General features: G+C 41.4%; 2 protein-coding genes across 9 annotated transcripts in view; one reads left to right on the forward strand and one right to left on the reverse strand.

Moving 5' to 3' along the window:
* The window catches only part of HABP4 (hyaluronan binding protein 4), a 30,676-nt gene extending 15,403 nt beyond the window's left edge, over nt 1-15,273 (forward strand). For 3 of the 5 annotated variants that reach the window (XM_080373236.1, XM_080373239.1, XM_080373238.1), the window contains 3 exons: nt 11,520-11,688; nt 13,433-13,615; nt 14,737-15,273. In XM_080373236.1, the coding sequence (XP_080229362.1) occupies nt 11,520-11,688; nt 13,433-13,615; nt 14,737-14,793 (409 nt within the window). In that variant the 3' untranslated portion in view covers nt 14,794-15,273. The remainder of the gene's footprint in view (nt 1-11,519; nt 11,689-13,432; nt 13,616-14,736) is intronic. The other 2 variants (XM_080373237.1, XM_080373240.1) reach the window with 1 other exon arrangement.
* A 133-nt stretch (nt 15,274-15,406) lies between these two features.
* The window catches only part of CDC14B (cell division cycle 14B), a 63,507-nt gene continuing 58,286 nt past the window's right edge, over nt 15,407-20,627 (reverse strand). For all 4 annotated transcript variants that reach the window (XM_080373225.1, XM_080373224.1, XM_080373227.1 and 1 more), the window contains one exon: nt 15,407-19,501. The gene's annotated coding sequence lies outside the window, so the exon portion shown is untranslated. The remainder of the gene's footprint in view (nt 19,502-20,627) is intronic.

Here is a 20,627-nt window from a genome sequence, read left to right on the forward strand (position 1 = left end):
TTCTCTGGCTGGCAGGACCTGAGAAATGGAAAAGTCCTGGACTTAGTATAAACATCGCCCAGCAACAACTAAAACCATCCGTGTGCCATCAACATTGTTCTCACACCAAATCCAAAACACAGCACCGCACCAGCTACTGAGGAGAAAATTAACTATCCCAGTGGAAAGCAGGATGCCAACAAGTAGAAAATTCTGCATTGTGTACTCTTTTCACTGCAGTAAATATTGTCATGAAGACTTACAAATCTGTATAGAAAATACGGATTATGTATACCTCATTGCTCTTACCTTTGGGGGTAGTATGAGCTTGGTGAGTCTATGTATTTTAAAATAGAGGAGGAGACAATATTACCTAGATAATTGGTGATGGTTTTATGGCATACACCCTAATAAGGCAGAATTATTTTTGTTATTCTTTTAATATTTAAAAGCGGAAAGTGGCAGGGTGTGGTTTTCAGGCTTCAGCATGTATCTTAAGGTCTGAAATGCTTAGGTTGCCCCTCTCTCCAGAGCTGCTGTCTTCTGGCAGGTAACACTCCAGCAAAAAATTCTAGCTAGCCTGCCTTCTGCTTTTGCTACAGCCTCAGTATTAAGGGTGTAGGTGCGGCGAATGAAGAGACGGGACGCAGCTTGATGCAAGCAAATGTCAATTTATTATACAGAAGCACGAGTTTATATACACTTTCAGAAGCTGCGCGTTTTAAACAGATTGGTTCTTGAAGCTAAGCACTGCATACTAGGCAACCCCTGATTGGTGGTTAACTACCATCGATTAACAGCAAGGTGTTACCTTTCCTTGGCGCCATCCTCTCCCACTCCCCTGTGCTCTGCGAACATGCCTCATCATGTTAATTGTTGTCTAGACAAGCTGGAGCACATTCCCCTCAGCTAACTGATTGCCACGCTTGCCCTAGTTTCCAGACTGCTCCTGCATCTCCCCCTTCCTGTTGCACAAAAAGAACCTTTGAAACCGAACGAGTAAAAACAAGGTATAAGTAATAGAACAAATAAAAAACCAACTAAGACATATTATCAGTGTCAAAATAACCCACTGTCTTTGTTCCGTACAATTTTACAATTTCCCCTTTTTGTTTTTGAACAGCTAGTACCAGGTTTGCCATGTTCTGCAGGGCCCTTGCAAACATGACAGCAACCAAGGTAATAGCAAACAAATAATACTGCCAATTGAGTGAATGGATGCCAAAAAGGCTGAAATTTTCTCAGATTTTGATAACATGTTGCTGCAATGGGGCGCCTAAAATCCACACAGCACATACCATCAGAATCCTCACAGCCATGTCCTTGAACCAACAACAAAAAGTGGTGGCAATTTTGACCCACATTCTTAACTGCCTACCAAACAAGGTGATTTAACTCTTTAATGCTTTCCCTGCTGTTACTCTGGGTAAGAGAAGAACCGCTGCGACACGTTCCCATCATAGCCTCCTACTACATTAGCATCTACAGAAAGACAATTATCGACATTCAAAGTGTAAACAATATCATCTTCTTTTGGATTAACATTATACATAGGTGGAAGGGCACACCAAACAAGAACTGGTTCAGTCAAAAAGTTCGAAACATAGCATGCCTTCTCTGAACATACCTCTGGGGTCATTCCCTTCATTCCCTCTCTTTTTTATGCAAAGAGAAACACTTTTACCATAACAGAGAAGCTCCTATTTACATCTCTGAGCCCAGTTTGGACACAAACCGCAGCTGTATGTGCCACCAGGCTCAGGGCAGGAATCATTCATGCAGTTACATAGCTATATATCACTACAAGCGTGCAGACACCTATTAAACACTAGATAACCATGTTTATCTTTCCTATTCTCCTTCACAATACCTAGCTGTTCTCTCATCTCTTGTTAGGTCAAATATTCTCCAGTTTCCTCTCCTATATCTCTCTTCAGACATTCTCTATCCTCCCCTTTTTTGCTTGTTAATTGCGAGGAGGCAAAGGAGGTGTGTAGCTGGGTGACCATGACCTGCTTTATGTTACAATCAACTAAACACTGAATACAGGAAAAAAAAAAGGTATAGGAGACATAAGGCAAACATCAATAAGGTGGTTAAAGATAATTATAATAAATCCTGTAATACTTTTGAGTCATGGCCCAAAGTTTCCCAGCCATGAGAAGAGACCAAAGGCATCCCGCCCCTGGCTCTGTTGCAGATCTCTGTTTTAAGGCTTTTGAGTTTTGTATACTTTTGTAAATTAATTCACAGTGGTCACTCAGATTCACGTAACACATCCTATCAAAGTCTTCACACTTGTGTCCCTGTGCTAATAATAAAAATCAATAGCAACTTGGTTCTGTAGCAACATATGATGGACAGAATCAACATCTGTTAATAAGCCAGAAAAAAAAAAAGAACAGTATTTGTAGTATTACTTTGTTTAGCAAGCTAGCAGCCTAATTTACTAAGCAAGTTAAGAGCGTGTACTATTCTTACAGAAGAGATTAGAGAAGCAAAAATCTGTTATGCTGCATTCCAGAACTCAGCCTGAGAATTACAGTCTGCTGTGAGTTCTGCGTTACAATCATTTGACACATGTTGGGGTTGCGATTGTGAAAGTTGCCCGTTTACAATTTTCATTGGCATTATCACAGCTAGTTGTTTTAAAAGCAACCCTTGAGCTTCCTGATGTTCGACTTGTTGCAAAATAATCTGAAGCCAATCAATCAAGTTAGTATTACAGTTAGTGACTCTCTAGGACCCTGCAAGACTGTGGCAAGACTCCCACATCCTGACTGCCTTAATAGCCATCTCATTCATTTGCAAACAGTTGTCCCTGGGATACCTTGCCTGAGTCACAGAATCGGCACAGTTAATTTTCTCCAGCCAAGTGCTCATGGTTAACAGCAATTCCCCGATTAAGGTTTTCAATCAAGGCCACTACACATAGCTCACAAAAATCAGATAACCACATCGATACTGTATCAGTTAGTACCATACAAAGCAATAACTTCCAATCATGCAGTGTGAGCGTATAAGGCTCTGCCATCACTTCAGGAAGGGACATAGCAAATTTATTATGAATCCTCCCTTCCCGCACTGCTTTGCTTAACCCTTTAACAGCCTTGTATTGCACAGGCTGCCACTCTGCAGGTTGATTTGTCTGACAAAATACTGAACATGCCATAGCGACTCCCAAAACCCCTCACTTAAGTGTTTCCCACTTGCATTCCTGTCACCAATCCCTCAGACTCCCTTTCACCCTCCCCAAAAATACAATCAATGCATCAGGAGAGACAAGGGGGTGGGGGAAAGGTCTAGCTCCTTTTCCAGATCTATAGGACCTGGATCAAAAGGTTTATCAGTGTCAATGGAATCATTGTCCGAGTTGTCCTGTTCCCGTGCTTGCTCCTGTGTTGTGAGGGTCGCTGCAATCAGTGACAGAAGCTTTGGGGGCAGAGGAGGTGTGGACGGAATCGCCATCGCTGACTGTGTCTTGAGAAGAGTCGCGCTGTCGGTGGAATTTACAGCTTCCTCCGGTTTAGCACCGTTAGTAGAATTAGTCCACACTTGGCAAAGAGTAGTCAGGATTTGCCACCAAGATGTTAAATGCATTCCCTACACGGAGTTCCCCTCCGCGGCAGCATCATAAAATTGGCTGCTGTATGTACACACTTTCATTCTTTCAAAGTCTCTAAAGTTTCTTGGCTGCTCACCTGTCTCGATAAATACAGGTGTTATCCTCGGGGTTTAGGTTGTCCGCCTGGTCCAGACAGCAAGACAATCGTTCAGCCAAGCCGTCTCCTCCGGAACACAGCCCTCTTCCACGAACTGTCTTCTTTCCGTCCTTATTCTTCCAAGGCTTCGGAACACCACCATAGGGGTCACCGTTTGAGGAGACTGAGGCACGGACTCCCTGATCTGACTAGAAGATCCTTTATGAGTCCATAAACGTCTCTTTCTGGGGACGAAGCCCGATTCCCCGTTACGGATTTCCCACAGCTCACCTCTCAACTCCGGAGGGATTTCAGGCCGGCTCCTGCTTCCTTTCAGCAGATCATTCAAAGTTCTGTGGGACTCGCTGCAAGTCGCTCAGACAGGCGATTCGAGAGCCCTTCACGTTAGATCCTTAAACGCATCACATCGGGGTCACCAATTTGCGGCGAATGAAGAGACGGGACGCAGCTTGATGCAAGCAAATGTCAATTTATTATACAGAAGCACGAGTTTATATACACTTTCAGAAGCTGCGCGTTTTAAACAGATTGGTTCTTGAAGCTAAGCACTGCATACTAGGCAACCCCTGATTGGTGGTTAACTACCATCGATTAACAGCAAGGTGTTACCTTTCCTTGGCGCCATCCTCTCCCACTCCCCTGTGCTCTGCGAACATGCCTCATCATGTTAATTGTTGCCTAGACAAGTTGGAGCACATTCCCCTCAGCTAACTGATTGCCACGCATGGTCCTAGTTTCCAGCCCCATCCTGCATGTAGGGGTGTGTGTTTGCTTAAGCTACTGCTAGGATTTTTCTCATTTTGACTCTTAAATGAAACAACTCCAAGGAATCCATTTATTTTCTGCTGCTTTATTGCAGTTGTGTGCTTGTATTGAGGAAGAGATGGAAGACTTGGGTTTGCTTCTTTGCTCATTCTCTTTCCTGTTGTAACTGTTTCCATTTAAAAGAAAAAAAATACGATGGGGAGGTACTGTATAGCTTTCTGGTGTGGTACTGGCTAATTTCTATGCAACTTTTGAAAGACTTCTCTGGGCTTCTGTAACTTAGGGGTTCTTGCCTTCAGGACTATGCCCACATTGCTGTTCTTGAATTTCCATTTGCAAAGTACTGCAGGACAGGAGTTTCTTTAATACTTTAATATAAATTTCTTTAATATAAAGTTTCTTTAATACTTTAATATAAATTATTCTTTCCGTATCTTCAAATTTCCTTGTTTATCAACAATATCCATTTCTGTTCATAGCATCCCAAACTGCATGCTAATAATTGAGGGGTTTTTGATGCAAGTTTTAATTATAAAATATAAAAGTAGTACAGTGCTATAAGTTTTCCTCACAGCTGCTTACTGTTGAACTTGTCTTTATGGTCTGGACACATAACATGCCTGTGTTCACTGGTAATTCAAATGAGTAGATTTTTCTTATTATTATGACACATAACCTAATCAATTCCTATCAAAGGTATTTGCAAAGTTAGTATTTATACTGTAGAGATTTCATCACATAGGACTTCCTTTTTGGTGAAGTTGTGTATTCTGGTCATTTAATAGGAAGTTTTCAAAATTTTGTCTTAAAGTTTTCTAAGCTATTTACCTCTTTTGTTCGCTTTTGTTTGGTGGGTTTGTTTTAATAGTGGCTTAAAGCTATCCATAGACCAGGCCACATCTTTGTAAGTATTTGATTCAGTGTTTTTCTTCTACAGTTCACTTGTAGAGTTGTTGCTTGGTTCTTACCTTGTTTACATTTTGCCATAATTAGTTTTAATGCTCTTTTAAATTATGTTTAATAGGAAAGATTCACGTAATTGATTTCTTGATAAATGCTGGATAAAAATTTGGTTTGTGCAGCTGAGTAATACAAAAATGATTGGGAAAAAAACTTTGCTACCATTGTTTTTGGTGATATCACAGCGTGATCAGAGTTGGAAGGGACCTCTGGAGATCATCTAGTCCACCCCCCCGCTAAAGCAGGTTCACCTAGAACAGGTTGCTCAGAATCATGCCCAGGCAAGTTTTGAATGTCTGCAGAGGAGACTGCACAGCCTCTCTGGGCAGCCTGTGCCAGTGCTCTGTTGCCCTCAAAGAAGTTGTTCCTCATATTCAGATGGAACTGCGTGTGTTGCAGTTTGTGCCTGTTGGCCTATGTCTTTTCACTGGGCACCACTGAAAAGAGTCTGGTCCCATCCTCATGACACTCACTTTTAAGATCTTTGTATGCATTGATATTGGTATGATCCCCTCTCAGTCTTCTCCAGGCTGCACAGGCCCAGCTCTCTCGGCCTTCCCTCATGAGGGAGATGCTCCAGCCCCCTCACCCCCTCGGCAGCCCCCCGCTGGCCCCTCTCCAGTCGCTCCCTGTCTCTCCTGAACTGGGGAGCCCAGCGCTGGGCACAGCACTCCAGGTGCGGCCTCACCAGGGCAGAGCAGAGGGGCAGGACACCCCCCTCCACCCGCTGGCCACGCTCCTCCTGATGCAGCCCACGCTGGCAGCGGCCTCCTTGCCCACCGGGGCACACTGCCGGCCCACGGGCCACTCGGTGTCCTCCAGGCCTCCCAGGTCCTTCCCCGCAGAGCTGCCTGCCAGCAGGTCAGCCCCAGCCTGTGCTGGTGCGTGGGGTCGCTGCCCCCCGGCGCAGGACCCTACCCCCGCCTTTGCTGAGCTTCATGACGCCCCCCCCGCCCCACTGCCCAGCCTGCCCGGGCCCCGCTGAACGGCAGCGCAGCCTCCGGGGTATCAGCCGCCCTCCCAGCGCTGCACCACCAGCAAACTGGCTGCGGGCACGCTCTGCCCCTTCACCCAGGGCGCTGGTGGGTGGGCTGAGCAGGACGGGACCCGGTGCTGAGCCCCGGGGCACAGCGCTGGCTGCGGGCCCCCAGCTGGGCTGCGCCGCTGGTCACAGCCCTCTGGGCTCTGCCATCAGCCAGGTCTCAGCCCACCGCCCTGCCCACGCGCCCAGCCCACCCGGCCTGCGCTCACCTGGGGCGGCTGTGGGAGACAGGGTTGAAAGCCTTGCTGAGTCAAGGTAGACAACATCCACCACTGTCCTCTCATCTACCCAGCCAGTCATTCCATCATAGAAAGCTATCAGGCTGGTCAGGCATGATTTCCCCTTGGCAAATCCATGTTAACTACTCCTGATAACCTTCTTTTCCGCCACATGCTTAGAGATGACCACCAGGATGAGCTGTTCCCTCACCTTTCCTGGGATGGGTGTGAGGCTGACCAGTTTGCAGTTTCCTGGATCCTACTTCTTGCCCTTTTTGAAGGCTCGAGTGACATTGGCTCTCCTCCAGTCCTCAGGCTTTTATCCTGGCCTCCATGACCTTTCAAAGATGATGGAGAGTGGCTTAGTGATAACATCTGCCAGCTCCCTCAGCAACTGGGGGACATCCCATCAGGGCCCATGGATTTGTGGATGTCAGGTTTGCCTAAATTGTCTCTAATGTGTTCCTTCTTGACCAAATGGAACTTTTCCTTTCTCCATACTTCATCTCTTTCCTCCAGGGTCTGGGAAACCAGAGGGCTGGCCTTGGCAGTAAAGGCTGAAGCAAAGGCGGCATTCAGTAACGCCACTTTCTCTGTGTCCTTTGTCACCAGGGCACCCACCTCATTCAGCAGTGGGCCCATGTTTTCCCTAATCATCCTTTTGCTACTGATGTACTTGAAGAAGCCCTTCTTGTTGTCCTTGACATCCTTTGTCAGATTTAATTCCAAACCAACCTTAGCCTTCCTCATTGCCTCCTGCATGTTCTGACAACATCTCTATATTCCTCCCAGGTGGCCTGTCCTTTTTTCCACATTCCATAAACTTCCTTCTGTTTGAGTTTTGGCAGAATCTTCTTGCTCATCCATGCAGGCCTCCTGCCCCCTTTGCTTGATTTCTTACTCATAGGGATCCACCTGTCTTGAGCTTGGAGGAAATGATGTTTGAATAAAAGCTAGCTCTCTTGGACTGCCTACCTTCCAGAGCCCTAACCCATGGGATTTCCCCATGATGGTCCTTGAAGAGACCAAATTTACTTCTTCTCAAGTCCAGGGTTGCAATCCTACTTGTTGCCCTGCTTCTGCCATGTGGGATCCTGAACTCCACCGTTTCATGGTAGCTGCAGCTAAGGCTGCCCCAAGTCTTCACATCTCCAACTGGTTCTTCTTTGTGAGTACAAGGTCCAGGGGTACACCTCCCCTCACTGGCTCCTCCACCACCTGTGTCAAAAAGTTATCGTCTGTGCTATGCAGGAGCCAGCTGGACTGTGTGAGCCTGGCTGTGTGCCTTTCCAACAGATATCAGGGTGGTTGAAATTCCCCATGAGAACCATGGCCTGTGACTGTGAGGCTATCTCCAGTTGTCTGTAGAACACCTCATTGACTTCCTGACCAGGTGGCCTGTAGCAAACACCCACAACAGTGTCACCCATGTTGGCCTGTCTCTTAATCTTTACTCGTAAGCTTTCAACTAATTTTTTATCCACTCCTAGGTAAGCTTGATACATGCCAGTTGCTCACTCAATTAAGGAGCAGCTCTACCACCTCTCTTTGCTGGCCTGTCTTCCCTAAGAAGTACATGGCCGTCCATGACATCATTCCAGTCATGCCAGCTATCCCACCACGTCTCTGTAATAGCAATGAGGTCATGGCCCTGTGACCACACACAGATCTCTAATTCTTCCTCTTTATTCCCCGTGCTGTGTGCATTGGTGTGCGGGCATTTCAGAGAGGTAACGGAGCATACAGGTTCCCCAGCAAGGGTGTGAGTGGAACCACCATAGCCCTGCAACCCTTGAGGTGGTTGGCCTTCCAATACTCATCATAGGAAGCAGCTAAGGAACAGGTATCACTGCTCTGGTTGGCCTGGCTTATTCCCCAGTTGGATGCGATGGTGTGAGCATTGCCACTTTAGACCCCTCCTCCTGAGTCCCCCAGTTTAAAGCCTGCCTCACCAAGCTGGCCAGCCTGCTGCCAGACTCCCTTGCCTCTTCTAGGCAGATGGGTCCCATCCCTCCCTAATGGGCTATAGTCAAAGAATGTCCCATTGCCATATGAAAATAATTGGCCAGATAACAGCTGAATGCCATTCTTTTCTATTTCTGTATGCTAATGTGTTCATGTAGGGCAGTTCCTGCAAGAAAGGTAAACAAAGCATAGCTAGAGGGTTATGGCGATCCACTGAAAACACTGAAGCAGTAAAGGAACCATTACTGAAAGCTTGCATTTGGTGTTTGGTGTGTATGTTTAACTGCAACACCATACTGTTACAAGGAAACACATGAACAGTTTTGTTTGGAACAGATGTCACTGCTGGTAGGGTAGGTCTCAACTGAGTAATGTCTTCTGGGTGGGAACAGGTATTGCATACTGAATGCAGTTTGTTCACCACAGAGGCTGTGCTTACGTGTCTGACAATATTGTTTTTTCGATCAGGCAATAGCTTGATTGTTGGTGTGCCAAGGAACTTACTAACTTGATTATTGAAAATACACACCAAGCAGTTAATAAAAATGTATAAAGTTAGAAGGTAGAAAGTAATGCATAGAGTGTACTTTCATGCAGGCTTGGTGCAAATGCAGGTCCTGCAAATAACCTGCTGCAATCGAGCCTCTGTCCAAAATGTGGTTGCTGTTTCACTAAAGAGAGGTGTTTCCTCTTGCGGGTCTCGGCATCCTAAACTGGATTTGTACTGCTAATAACGTAACAGCTAAAACGATCTTTTGGAGTAAAATCAAATCATACTTTGCAGTTGAAAAAACAAACATTTGCAGTGTAAATCCACCAGTATTTCCTTTAGTACAGGTGCATAGTTGTTTTTGAGAGATGTGTACTTTCCAAAGCAATACCTGTGATTGCTTGAGTGGTCAATTTGCTGTGTAGTGAGACGTCCTCATGTTGTCATATGATCATTGGAATGTAGATCTGAAAGGGGTCTTGCTCACCCAAGGCATGACCAACCATACCTGTGCTGCTTCTCATAGCTGTCTAGTTAATTTTAATGGCCTGTTCTGATAAGCAATTTCATTGTCCCTTGATGGTCTTTCCAATACTTTGAAAACAGAAATACTGTTTGCATGTTTTGTTTTGTTTTCCTGAGTGTCTTGCCTTAACATCATGGATACGCAAAATTTTCTGTCTTTTTTTATATCATGTATGTTTATTCCTCAGCAGCTCTTTAAAGGCTTCCCATGTAGATTGTGTATTTTAGACCTCATATCTGTCTTGCAATTCTATTCGGGGCTTTCTACCTGTTCCCACCCAGAAGACATTACTCAGTTGAGACCTACCCTACCAGCAGTGACATCTGTTCCAAACAAAACTGTTCATGTGTTTCCTTGTAACAGTATGGTGTTGCAGTTAAAATTCAGCTGGACCAGGTTACCTGCAATACTCTTGGATAGTTCGCGGGACTGGAGTCTCTGCTTCAGAACTTCTGCCTTGCTAGTGGTTCTTTCTGTGTTTGGGTGGCAGGTACTTTTGCTTGAGAGTACATATTTCTGCTTGTCCTTGAGACTTCCTGGTGGTGGTTGTTTTGGTTGATTGTTTTCAAATCGCTTAGGTGGTTCCTTTAGCATCTCATACCACTGGTCAGTCCTTCAGTATTCTTGAACACTTGCTCTGTTGTCCTTTTCTTTTGCAAGCTTTGTGCCATAGAAAAGGCAGTAAATGTAGTATGTATTATGCTGTGGATAACTGCACAGAGCTGGCCCTAAAAGCTCCAGTCAGATGCTTGTTTTTCTGTGGAAGAAGGCAGAAAGGGTTCCTGAAGTGTCTGGGGAGTAATCCCTGCTGGTTTTCCTGTAGCTCATGGTATTTGACTTGCTTCTGCAGCAATTATGGTGATGAAGCGAGTTGTGATCCTTGCATGCAATGCTACTTAATAGGGAATAGCTTTCTGCAAATATCATTAAAAGGCACACCTGTAGTATACTCTTAATAGCTGCTGGTCCTGGGCAAATCAGTCTTGGTCATCATCAGAAAAGTGGCAGAAGAGTAGTCAAGCAGTCATGAGTGCAGAAGACTTTTTAGTTTTATGTATCTTGTCTTATGAATACAGATATAAAGCCTTGGACTTCTGTCTTTACAGTTCAAAAATATGCAAGGTAGACTCCAACATACTCAATATGTTTTCCTTGAACATATCATCATTATTGCAGTTTGTGACAAATCAAAACTGGCGTAGGATTAATCTGGTTTTGCCAGGTGATAGTCTCCTTGTGTACTACTACATCTGACAAAAGAAATCAAAGAAGCATCTTGTGAAATTAACAAAGGAAGTGTTAATAATTACCTAGAAGATCCCATGGTGTGATCGTCCTGTCTTTTTGATGACTGAAAGCTGCACTGAAACATGAATCCATCTTGTATTGTCATCCTGTGGTACAAGTCAATAAAACCATGCAATTGGTGTTTTAAAACTGCTGGGTATGCTTTTTTTTTTTTCCTGTGGCTATATTTGCTACAACTAGATCCACTATTAAACAGTAGAGTTGAGAATATGTGAGATCAAAAGACAGGCTGGCTTTCTCTAGAATCCAAAGTGCTTGAATTTACAATGGCACTGGTTAAATACCAGAACTTACTACAGGAGGCTGGAGACAGCATTTGTTCATATGACTAATTTCAAATAGGCCATAAGTACATTTTCCAACTTACATTAATGTAAAGCTCAAACATCAAGTTACTGTGGGAGTAAGTGAAATTGAGGATAGTAATTTGATGAGAAACATTCAAAATGTTTTGTTTAGTATCCTTACTTTAGAGGTTAGTGTTCTTGTTCATCCTGGCATGTTGCAAGCTAATGGTTTTTACTTTACAACTATAAACCTTTAGAGCTGCTGAAGGAGAGCCAATGGAAGAAGTAGTTCAAGAAATGACGTTAGATGAGTGGAAAAAGCTTCAGCAGCAGAATCGACCAAAGCCTGAATTCAACATCCGGAAGCCAGAATCCACTGTTCCTTCCAAAGCAGTGGTGATTCACAAGTCAAAATATAGAGATGATGTAAGCATTGCCTCAGGAATTCTGTAAACTGCTTTATGCTCAGGGTTAGGAAACTGTCTCTATATTCTTTTTCTACTAGTTTTAGTATAATCTGAACAGACTAGAAATCAGTATCTAAACTTTGTTACTGTAATGACATATGTGCCCCAAAACTTGCTTTAAATTTACCATCTTTTCATTTTCTTCTCTCAGATCGTCACCGCTGTTTTGTATGCAAATACATAACATATCAAGTTGTTCTACCTTATTACTCAGTCTTAGCAATATAAAAATCATGTCCTTGCTGCTGCCACCTGTGTAGATCTGTGGTAATGCTGCTAGAGAAACAGTTTACTGAACACTTCTTATCCTAACTTTGAATCTTGTTTAGCTTACTTGCAGTATACACTTGCATATATATATATAGAACTCAGGTTTTGGCATCTGTTAATCTCAATGCTAAGTGTCCCATTTCTCATCTGTGCTGGATCCCAACTTCCATTGTGTGCTTGGAATACAAGATTTTTTAAAAAAAAAAATTTTATTTTTTTTTAGTTTTAGGGTCCTGCTTCTTAGAAGTAACTCTGGAGAGCTTGTTCTGTAGTAATGTGCTTTCCCCTCACCTCTTTTCCCTAAGTGTTATTCCATGATATTACTGAGATTGACATTTCAGGGAAAACTTCTAGTTTATTGATATGATTGGGGAGAGAGGGGAAGCTTCTTTCACAGATTCTTGCTTACTTAGGGTTCAGGTTTTGGGAATCTTAGTCAGTCATGACAGAATTGTGATCCTTAAAGTCTGCATGCTTGTTTGAATACACATATTATTCTTTGTCTAGTTATAATATTAACATCAAAGCTGGCAGCTTTTTTCAGCCTTAATCGCTTTAGGTCACTGAGCACTTCCATGACAGACACCAATACTGAAGTGGCCTGCATTCTTTTTAGCATGACTTTTTGTGGTCACAGTTGCTATTATCCCCTCTTCCTTCTCTGAGGGAGATGGTGGCAGGAGTGAGGAGAATATCTTTCACAAGCTCTGAATAGAATGCAAGTGTATGAAGAGTGCATGCAAGTTTCTGTTCTTTTTGCCCGTAAAGTTTCTTGGCTGGCAGTATCAAGGGACCTTGTCAAAATGAACATAGAATAGGAGGTACAGGAACTGCATAACATGGAAAAGTCAAATCCCTGTATTAGGGATTATTAATCATTTAAATAAATGATTCATCATTGTATGGGATGAGTTTGCATATATTTTATTATGACTACAGTGCGCATTAAAATTATGATGGAAAATAGTCTTACATCCACTAGCTAGACTAGGAATACACAGAGTTAAAATGAGCAGTAATCTCATAGTTGCAAATAGATTGGTTAGTAGCCAAATACTGTGCTTTACTATGGCCTTTTAACCATTACTTGAAGGTAATTATAGGAGTAAGTAGATTCAGCCTGATTCTCTAGTCCCTTAAAACCTTGTAGATGATATTTCTGGAAAACCTCTTCAGTGTTACAGAGATGGTACAGAGGATTTTTGTTGACAGGACTCTCTGAGCCAGCAAAGAACTACCCCAGGCATCTGGGAAGCTGCAAATGCCTCGCCTCTGTTAAAACCCTGTGCAAGTTAAGGCCTGTCTTCTATTCCAGCTGTCATCCTGATTTATCTGCTGCTTAGTCTGTAATACAAATGTGCGTGTGTAACATATCATGGAGGGGAGATGGTTGTACATGGAAGCTAGAGACTTTAACCACTTCTTCTTTTTAGTTGCAAAAAGGCAACTTTGAAGATGATTCTCATGTCTTTCGAAGACCAGTGAATGACATAACATCTCAGCTGGATATTAATTTCGGGAGTCTTCCTCGCCCTGGCCATGGATTAAGAGGAGCACGAGGTGATCGTGTTTATGGCAGACAACGTGAGGAGTCAGGACCTCAACCAAACGTAGGAGTAATGTTTTTTATAATTTTTTATTTATAAAAATTATATTTTTATAAATAAAATTTTATTTATAAATATTTATATATAAAAATATAAAAGTTTGCTTGGTTTTTTTTCTTTTTGGTGGTTGGTGTGTGTGTCCTGCCCACTTTTGTGTGGAATTACTGATTTCTGTAGTGACAGGCTTGTTTCTAATTTCTGCCTTATAGTATGTTGGCCTGGTTATTTTGTGTTCTTGAACCATCATGTCACTTAAAATTAAATATCAGTTCAGGTTTACAACTCTCAACACATAAATTTCAAAAGTTCTGGTTAGTAGTTGCTATAAAGGTAACTAAAGGAAAGGATGCAATCAAGATTTGTTTCTGCAATTAATTTTGTTATAAATTGGAAAGTAATTAAAATTACTAAAGACTTGTATCACTTAGAAAGAATTTCAGTATACTATAGTAATAGTACTTTGATTATTGAGAGTGAGATCAGTAAATCTGGGATCCTACAGATGAAAACAGAATCCTACAGCATCCTGCAGAGTGATAAAAGTATTCAATATAACCATTAAAGAAAGTCCACTGAACTTTTTCTCTTAAAAAAAAAAAAGCATTTGTATACTGAAAAATGACATCTTTATTCTTCAGACTGAAGGTCTCAGCTTTCTTCTCTCTAGTATGAGTAAAATAAGGTTGGGGAACTTACAGAAGTGATTTGATGCATTTGTTTCATCTGAATGAAGAAGGCTCTTTAAAATAACAGAACACAGAGTTTAAAACTAGAATCCAATATGTGCAGTAGGCTTAGAATGTAGAGAGATAATAATGCTTCTTCTAAAAACAGACAGCACTTTGGGTGAGATGGCTTTACTTTTTTTCTTCACTTCAGTGCTGCAGAACTTGGGAACTTCTAGTCCTTCCCAGACAGGAGATCAGCATTATAAACATGGTCACACTGAAGAATTTATAGTAGTTGTAACTTCTGAGATGAATGCTTAGCATTTCTGTGACAGTGATGGACGCAAAGCATTTAACTTGAATAGCAGAGTGAACACTTTTCAGGATAAAATACATATACATAACTGTCAGATGCTTTTGAAATGGATTCATTTTTATAAAGCTACCTTTCTTACTTTATAGGTGCAACTTGTTGCTCCAAATCCTGATGATCCTGAGGATTTTCCAGCTTTAGCGTGAAGAATCGTCATGAATGGTGGTATCTCAAAGTAGATTTGGTGTAGCTGTGAAGAGCCCAGCTTTATGCTGGTGTGGATTAAGTCTGCCTCGACTGGAAAAGCTGTTGGAGTGGTTGGTGTGGAACGATTGCATTCTTCTGTTAATGGGGTTGGTTTCTGGACACACTGGGGGACTGGGATCCTGTCATAGGTTGCAGTGTCTGCCTTCATTTGTGAGAACTGTATGAAGGCTTACAATACTTCACTACAAGGCTTCAAATGAAGTTCAAGAGTACAGTGTTTAAAAATGTGTATATAGAGATTGTTATCAAGTTCTTCATGACACCATGGTGAAATGTAAACTTGTACAACATGGTCTGCGATTGGAACTTGATTTCACTGTACCTTTGAAAGCTGCTTTCCCAGTTTCTTTGGGTGAAGTGTGCATTTCACAGTCACAAGTTCTTTGGAGTCTGGCAAATAAAGGAAGTGCTTACTGGTTTGGGTTTGATGTATTATTTTCACAAGTCAGAGTAGCAGATTGAAGCTTTTGCTATTTGGATGTTATCTGGAAAACAAAAACAAAACCAAAAAAACTACCAAACAACCTAAACATCAGACCTTATCCAAAACAGTGAACATCTCTGAACGGAAGTGATCTTTAAAATTAAGGCAGCACAGATGCTTTTAATTGATAGCTAACCATAAATCTTGCTTCAGTAGCAAGATATATTCTGCAACTACTTTGAAAACGTAGTAAAGTAAGAATTTTGAGCAAAAGCCTGTATGTGTATAAGGATATATACATACAGACAGAACTAAACTGTGAAGGAAGCTTTTAATTCTAGCAGGAGCAAGTACAAACTAAAAAGTTTCATTCCTTACCAAGAAGTTTGTATCACATAGGGGATGAGGTGGGATGTCCCTTCCTTGCAGCTTTAACATGACTTCCTTGAGGCAGGTACCCTAACTTGTTCCCTGTCAAAGGGGACACTCAGAGCCGTTCATGGGGGATCTGAGAGAAACAAGGAAATGGTGCCAGAAATGATGAGGGACAGAAATGAGAGGACAACCACAATGGACATTTTGGAAGTAGCTGTTAGCCTTAAAGGAGTCTACAAATGCCTGCTCAGCTTGAAGTCATTCTTTCAGTTTACTGGGAAAGCAGATTAATATAAGCCTTTCTGTTTTTCCCTGTTCTCTGCCTCACTTTGTTTTCTATCACTCTCTTTCTAAGCACTCTCCTTTGAGAGCAGATAGTGGATGAGACTTAAAGAAAAAAACTGTTTTGGTTTGAAGTAAGCTCGAGGAGTTTTCAGAATCTTAAAGTAACTTATCTCAGTGGTAAGGCTTTACACAAGTAGGATATTATCACCCAGGGAGGACTACTGACTTTTCTACATGCTCCAAACAGATGGTCTGCAAAATAGTGCTGCCCAAAGGACTTTTCTTACATTGTTAAATTACTTATATGAAAATTTGCTATAACATGAGATTTTGGATTCCACAAGGAGCTCATTTTAGTGGCATAGAGATACGCTGACAATCCACGGTAGAAAGAATGTGCAAAAGCAAGGGAAGCGTTGGTGTTAGAGAAACCTATGCTGCTGCTTTCTGAACTGGATGAAATAACATAAATGACTTTTTCACCTTGTAGGAGTGTTATCCTAGGTCTGGGTTCTTCACCTGGCATGCAAGAGCCAATCCACACACACAGAGCAGAGCAATTGTTTATTGCATGTTTATTGCACAGAGATGGGTGCTGGGTGGTAAATCCACAAAGCTAGCACACTCTTAACACACAGTAAAACACTTTATACACTTTGAACAATTGTCTAAAACTATGTTTAGTCGCACTTAATTCTCACTGGTTTGTAAGAGCCTTGTCTCCATTTGAAGGTACAGTATTCAGGTACACAGTTCTATGGGGAGGGGGCTTTGTTTGTAGGAGGCTTTCTTTGCTCGAGGGTGGATCTTTTACTATGCTAATTAGGATAGTTCATACATAGTTTCAGTAATTTTCTGTTCAGTCTCATTAACCATTTGGTTCTCCTTGAGCTTAGCTTGACATACTGGTGGTATCTATTGCTTCCCCAAGGCCACGTCTTATTAACTATCTGTAAGGGTTGATGAACGTCCTCTGTTTTTCAAATTCTTTCTTGTCTTTCATTATAGATATTTACAAATATATATTTTATAAAAGTAAATAATTCTTGTATCAGGAGCAAGCTGCTACTTGAAATCACTGCAGCTGCTGCTGCTCTTGTAATAGGTGTTTGGGTGTTTCTGCCAAAAATGGCAATTTCGTGATTGTGGAACAGAAGTTATTTTGTCTGTGGGAGTCTTCGAATTTTTTGGGTTTTTTTCCCTTCCTCTTCACCTTATCCCACCAAACAGGGAAGAATGTGTCTAAATTTATGTTTTTGCTTGCAGGTGTGAGTGTATATATAGGTGTGGAGAGCTTCTTTGCAAGGCTTACCCCTCTTTTCCATTGTCTTTTAAGGGTGTAGCTTCTTCTTTTACTAACACCTCTTTTTGCTAAGGAAAGCAGTGAAATACTTAAAAGCAACCCTTCCACTAAAAATTTGAAACCTTGTTATGCTACTGGGCTGAATCTGGTGTAATGCAGTTGGTTCGGTTCTGACTGTTCTCTGGGAAGGCTGAAAGGATTGTTTTATTTTTCAGTCTGGTGCCTGATGCTGCAAAGATCCTATTTACTCCTCTAACTTCTTTTCAGACTATCAGACTTCAGTATGGCTTAAGGATATATACATACAGAGAATCAATTATTAATTGTAAGTGGTGACAGTGACCCAATTCCTTTGCCTAGCTGTGAAAAGGTAACTTACTAAAACCCAGTCATCTGTCGTATTTAAGGTACCAAAATAGCTGTATCTGTTAAGCACGTTTGCTGCTTAACATAGCACTCCTGGTCTAGCTTTACTCCTTCACATAAAGCAAATGGAAGCAGGTATACATATATACACAAACACTAGTAAACCATGGCATGCATCTTAGGAGGAGATTAAATTGTGTTGCAGATCTTAGTCATGTTACTCTCTAATGTACTACTACAAGGTACTCTACTGTTAGTATTACTGTAGCGAGTGGCCTAGGAAAACTACTGTATTTCAGCTTTGAGTTTTAGATTAATATAAATCTCATTAAGTTTGCAAAAAGAAGAATTCACTTTTCTCTACAACTGCCATTTATATATGATAGTGTTGATAACTGTGTGGTCCACTTGAATCATATGTAGTGCTGTAGTAGAGTTTATTACTATGAAAGTGCTTTTAAAGGGAAGAGGAGAGGAATGTCTGTGCTTAACATAAGAATACTGAAGGATAACTAAACAGACTGAGAAGTAAAAAGCCCTGGTGAAAAACTTTAGTTCATGAATACAAGTATTAGGCAATTGAGCCCATGGGATATGAGCTTTCAGCTCTGGTTACGCTTGTTCATGTGAAAACAGGGCTGGGAGGGTATGAGCAGCCTTTGGGCCCAGACCGCAAATCTGCAGCCCTAGTACATCTATGTCATTATGATTATTCTTACATAATTCTCACTCCATGTTTTTTTCCTTCAGAGGTGTCTCAGGCACATGTGCACCTACACACACATCCACATAAAAATACATATATACACACATATATATGTAGTGTTGAAAGTAATGTAACACTGACTCATTTTCAGTGGATCAACAATTGAATGTGAAACAGGGTTATATTTGCAAATAAGTACATTTCAGTCACTGAATAACAGGCGTGGAGTTAGAGCTTTTCTTTTTCAATAACATACGCTGGGCAAATGCTGAACAGTTTGTGCTTGGAAAGGGAAAACCTTCACTGGAAGAAGTAAGAACTGTTACACTTTGGCTCTATTAGAATTTAATATGAAATATATTGGATTTTCAGCTGCAAACAAATGCCTTTTGAAGATGTGATGCAACAAGTGTCGCTGGGTCTTCAGAGCAGCTTTAGATACTGCATTGCATTTAATTGCAGTGTTATGTTTAAGACTAAGCTAGCACCTACTGAATTGAATAAAGTTTTTGCACTCCCTGTCTGAGTAGCTAGTGTGACTATCCATATTCTGTGTTGTGTTGTCTCTACAATGTTTTACAGCTATTAAGAGGACTCCATAAGCTGCTGCCTGCTTTTAGCAATGGTAGTTCCTGTCTATGTTTGCACTGTATTCAACAAAAGATACTGTTTTGCATAATGTAGTTGAATTAGCAGGATAGTTTTGCCAAAACGTAAAAATAGCAGCAACGAGGTAGGATTTGTTCTCCTCTGGCAAGAGGAATAGTAAGTTGACATACTATAATCCAGGAATTCTGCACTTGTTACTGGCTTGGTTATATTTCTGTTACTTACGGATTGAATGCTGTTTTCAGGTTTCCTTGGCTGTAGCAAAGGCTCTGGAGCTTGGAAGCTATTGTGGGAAAAGTAAAGCCTAGTAACGTTTTGAATGAAGAGTCCAGTGAAATGAAAGAAGACCGTAGGCTAGAAAAGGTCTGATCAGTGGGAGGAAAGGAAGGAACCCAAACAAACCAACATTAAGTAATAGCTCACTTTGAGACATGATGTTGGCATTGGAAGAGTTGTCTAGAAGCATGACACCAGGGTACATGTCAACTGTTGCGAGTACTGAGTAGAGTTTCAGTCATGGGAGCATGACATTTCAGGAGGAACAGTGAAAGATTAATCTGGTAATGGTGTTACCGAAATCTCGGAATGAAGAACTTATCGACACCAATGTGATGTAGATAAGCAGACACTTCTTTATTGACGGCCGGGTGCGTGAGCGAGTCCTCTCACGATCAACGCACACCAGGTCTCAAAATCAGACACCATATATAGAACTTATTCATACATATTCATTAAATATTCATGCATAATCATAACATTTCCCATAAATCATTTACATACTCTCCTCCTATATCCGATTCTGTGCAGTAAAGCGTAGAAAGGTCTAGAAATGGGTCTGGGGTATGATTTGGGTCAGTGGTATATGAGTCGGTGGTCTCGATCTCCCCCTGCCGGAATTACCTTTTACTAAAGTTCACGGTTTCTTGGCAGGTAACTACAAGCTGTTCCAGTCAACTCTCCCCAGTTCCCATTAATCCTACATTCTGACATCTCAATATACTTTCTATATACAGAAGACTAGTTAGATACAAAGAAACCTTTCAAACCCTAAATGATTACTTAAGCTTCAACAATGATTCCAACCCATTCTTCTGGCCTTAGTACAAAATGTACAAAGGGTCTCATAACTACTTTTACTAAATAATCATAACTTTCTTCAACATATATTTTTATCCTCCTATATTTCTATTCTGTAAAATAACTCTATAAAATCAGATAATCAAACCAATAAAACCAATTGATCTCAACTCTTTAACAAATCGACAACATTTCCCCCCTTTGAAAGTGTTGAAAATCATTATTTCAATACTTTCACACTATTTATATATATCTTTTGTTTCAACATATTTTGGTGATGGATCATATCTTGGTAAAATAGTTGGTACTTCTCTTATAATCATACGATTCACTGCAATTCTATTGATAAACTTTCTTCAGACATACATATACTAGCATGCTCATCAAAAGACAACTAGTAACAGAAACAAAGTTTTAATTATAGATTGTATCCAAGAGCTCAAATTCCATCCCAGTTTGCTAAAAATTTTCCCAAACCAATCTTCTGACATATCCTTTTAAATAATTTCAGTTTCTTTTTCAATTTTTCCCGATAGGTCCAGATCATGTTCCACATCCTGAGTGACATTTGGAATGTGGATACAACAGTGGTCCAGTTTATCCTTGAGATATCCACATACTCCATGTT

The sequence above is a fragment of the Falco punctatus genome, assembly GCF_963210335.1.
Source record: "Falco punctatus genome assembly, chromosome: Z".
Taxonomy (NCBI): Eukaryota; Metazoa; Chordata; class Aves; order Falconiformes; family Falconidae; genus Falco; species Falco punctatus.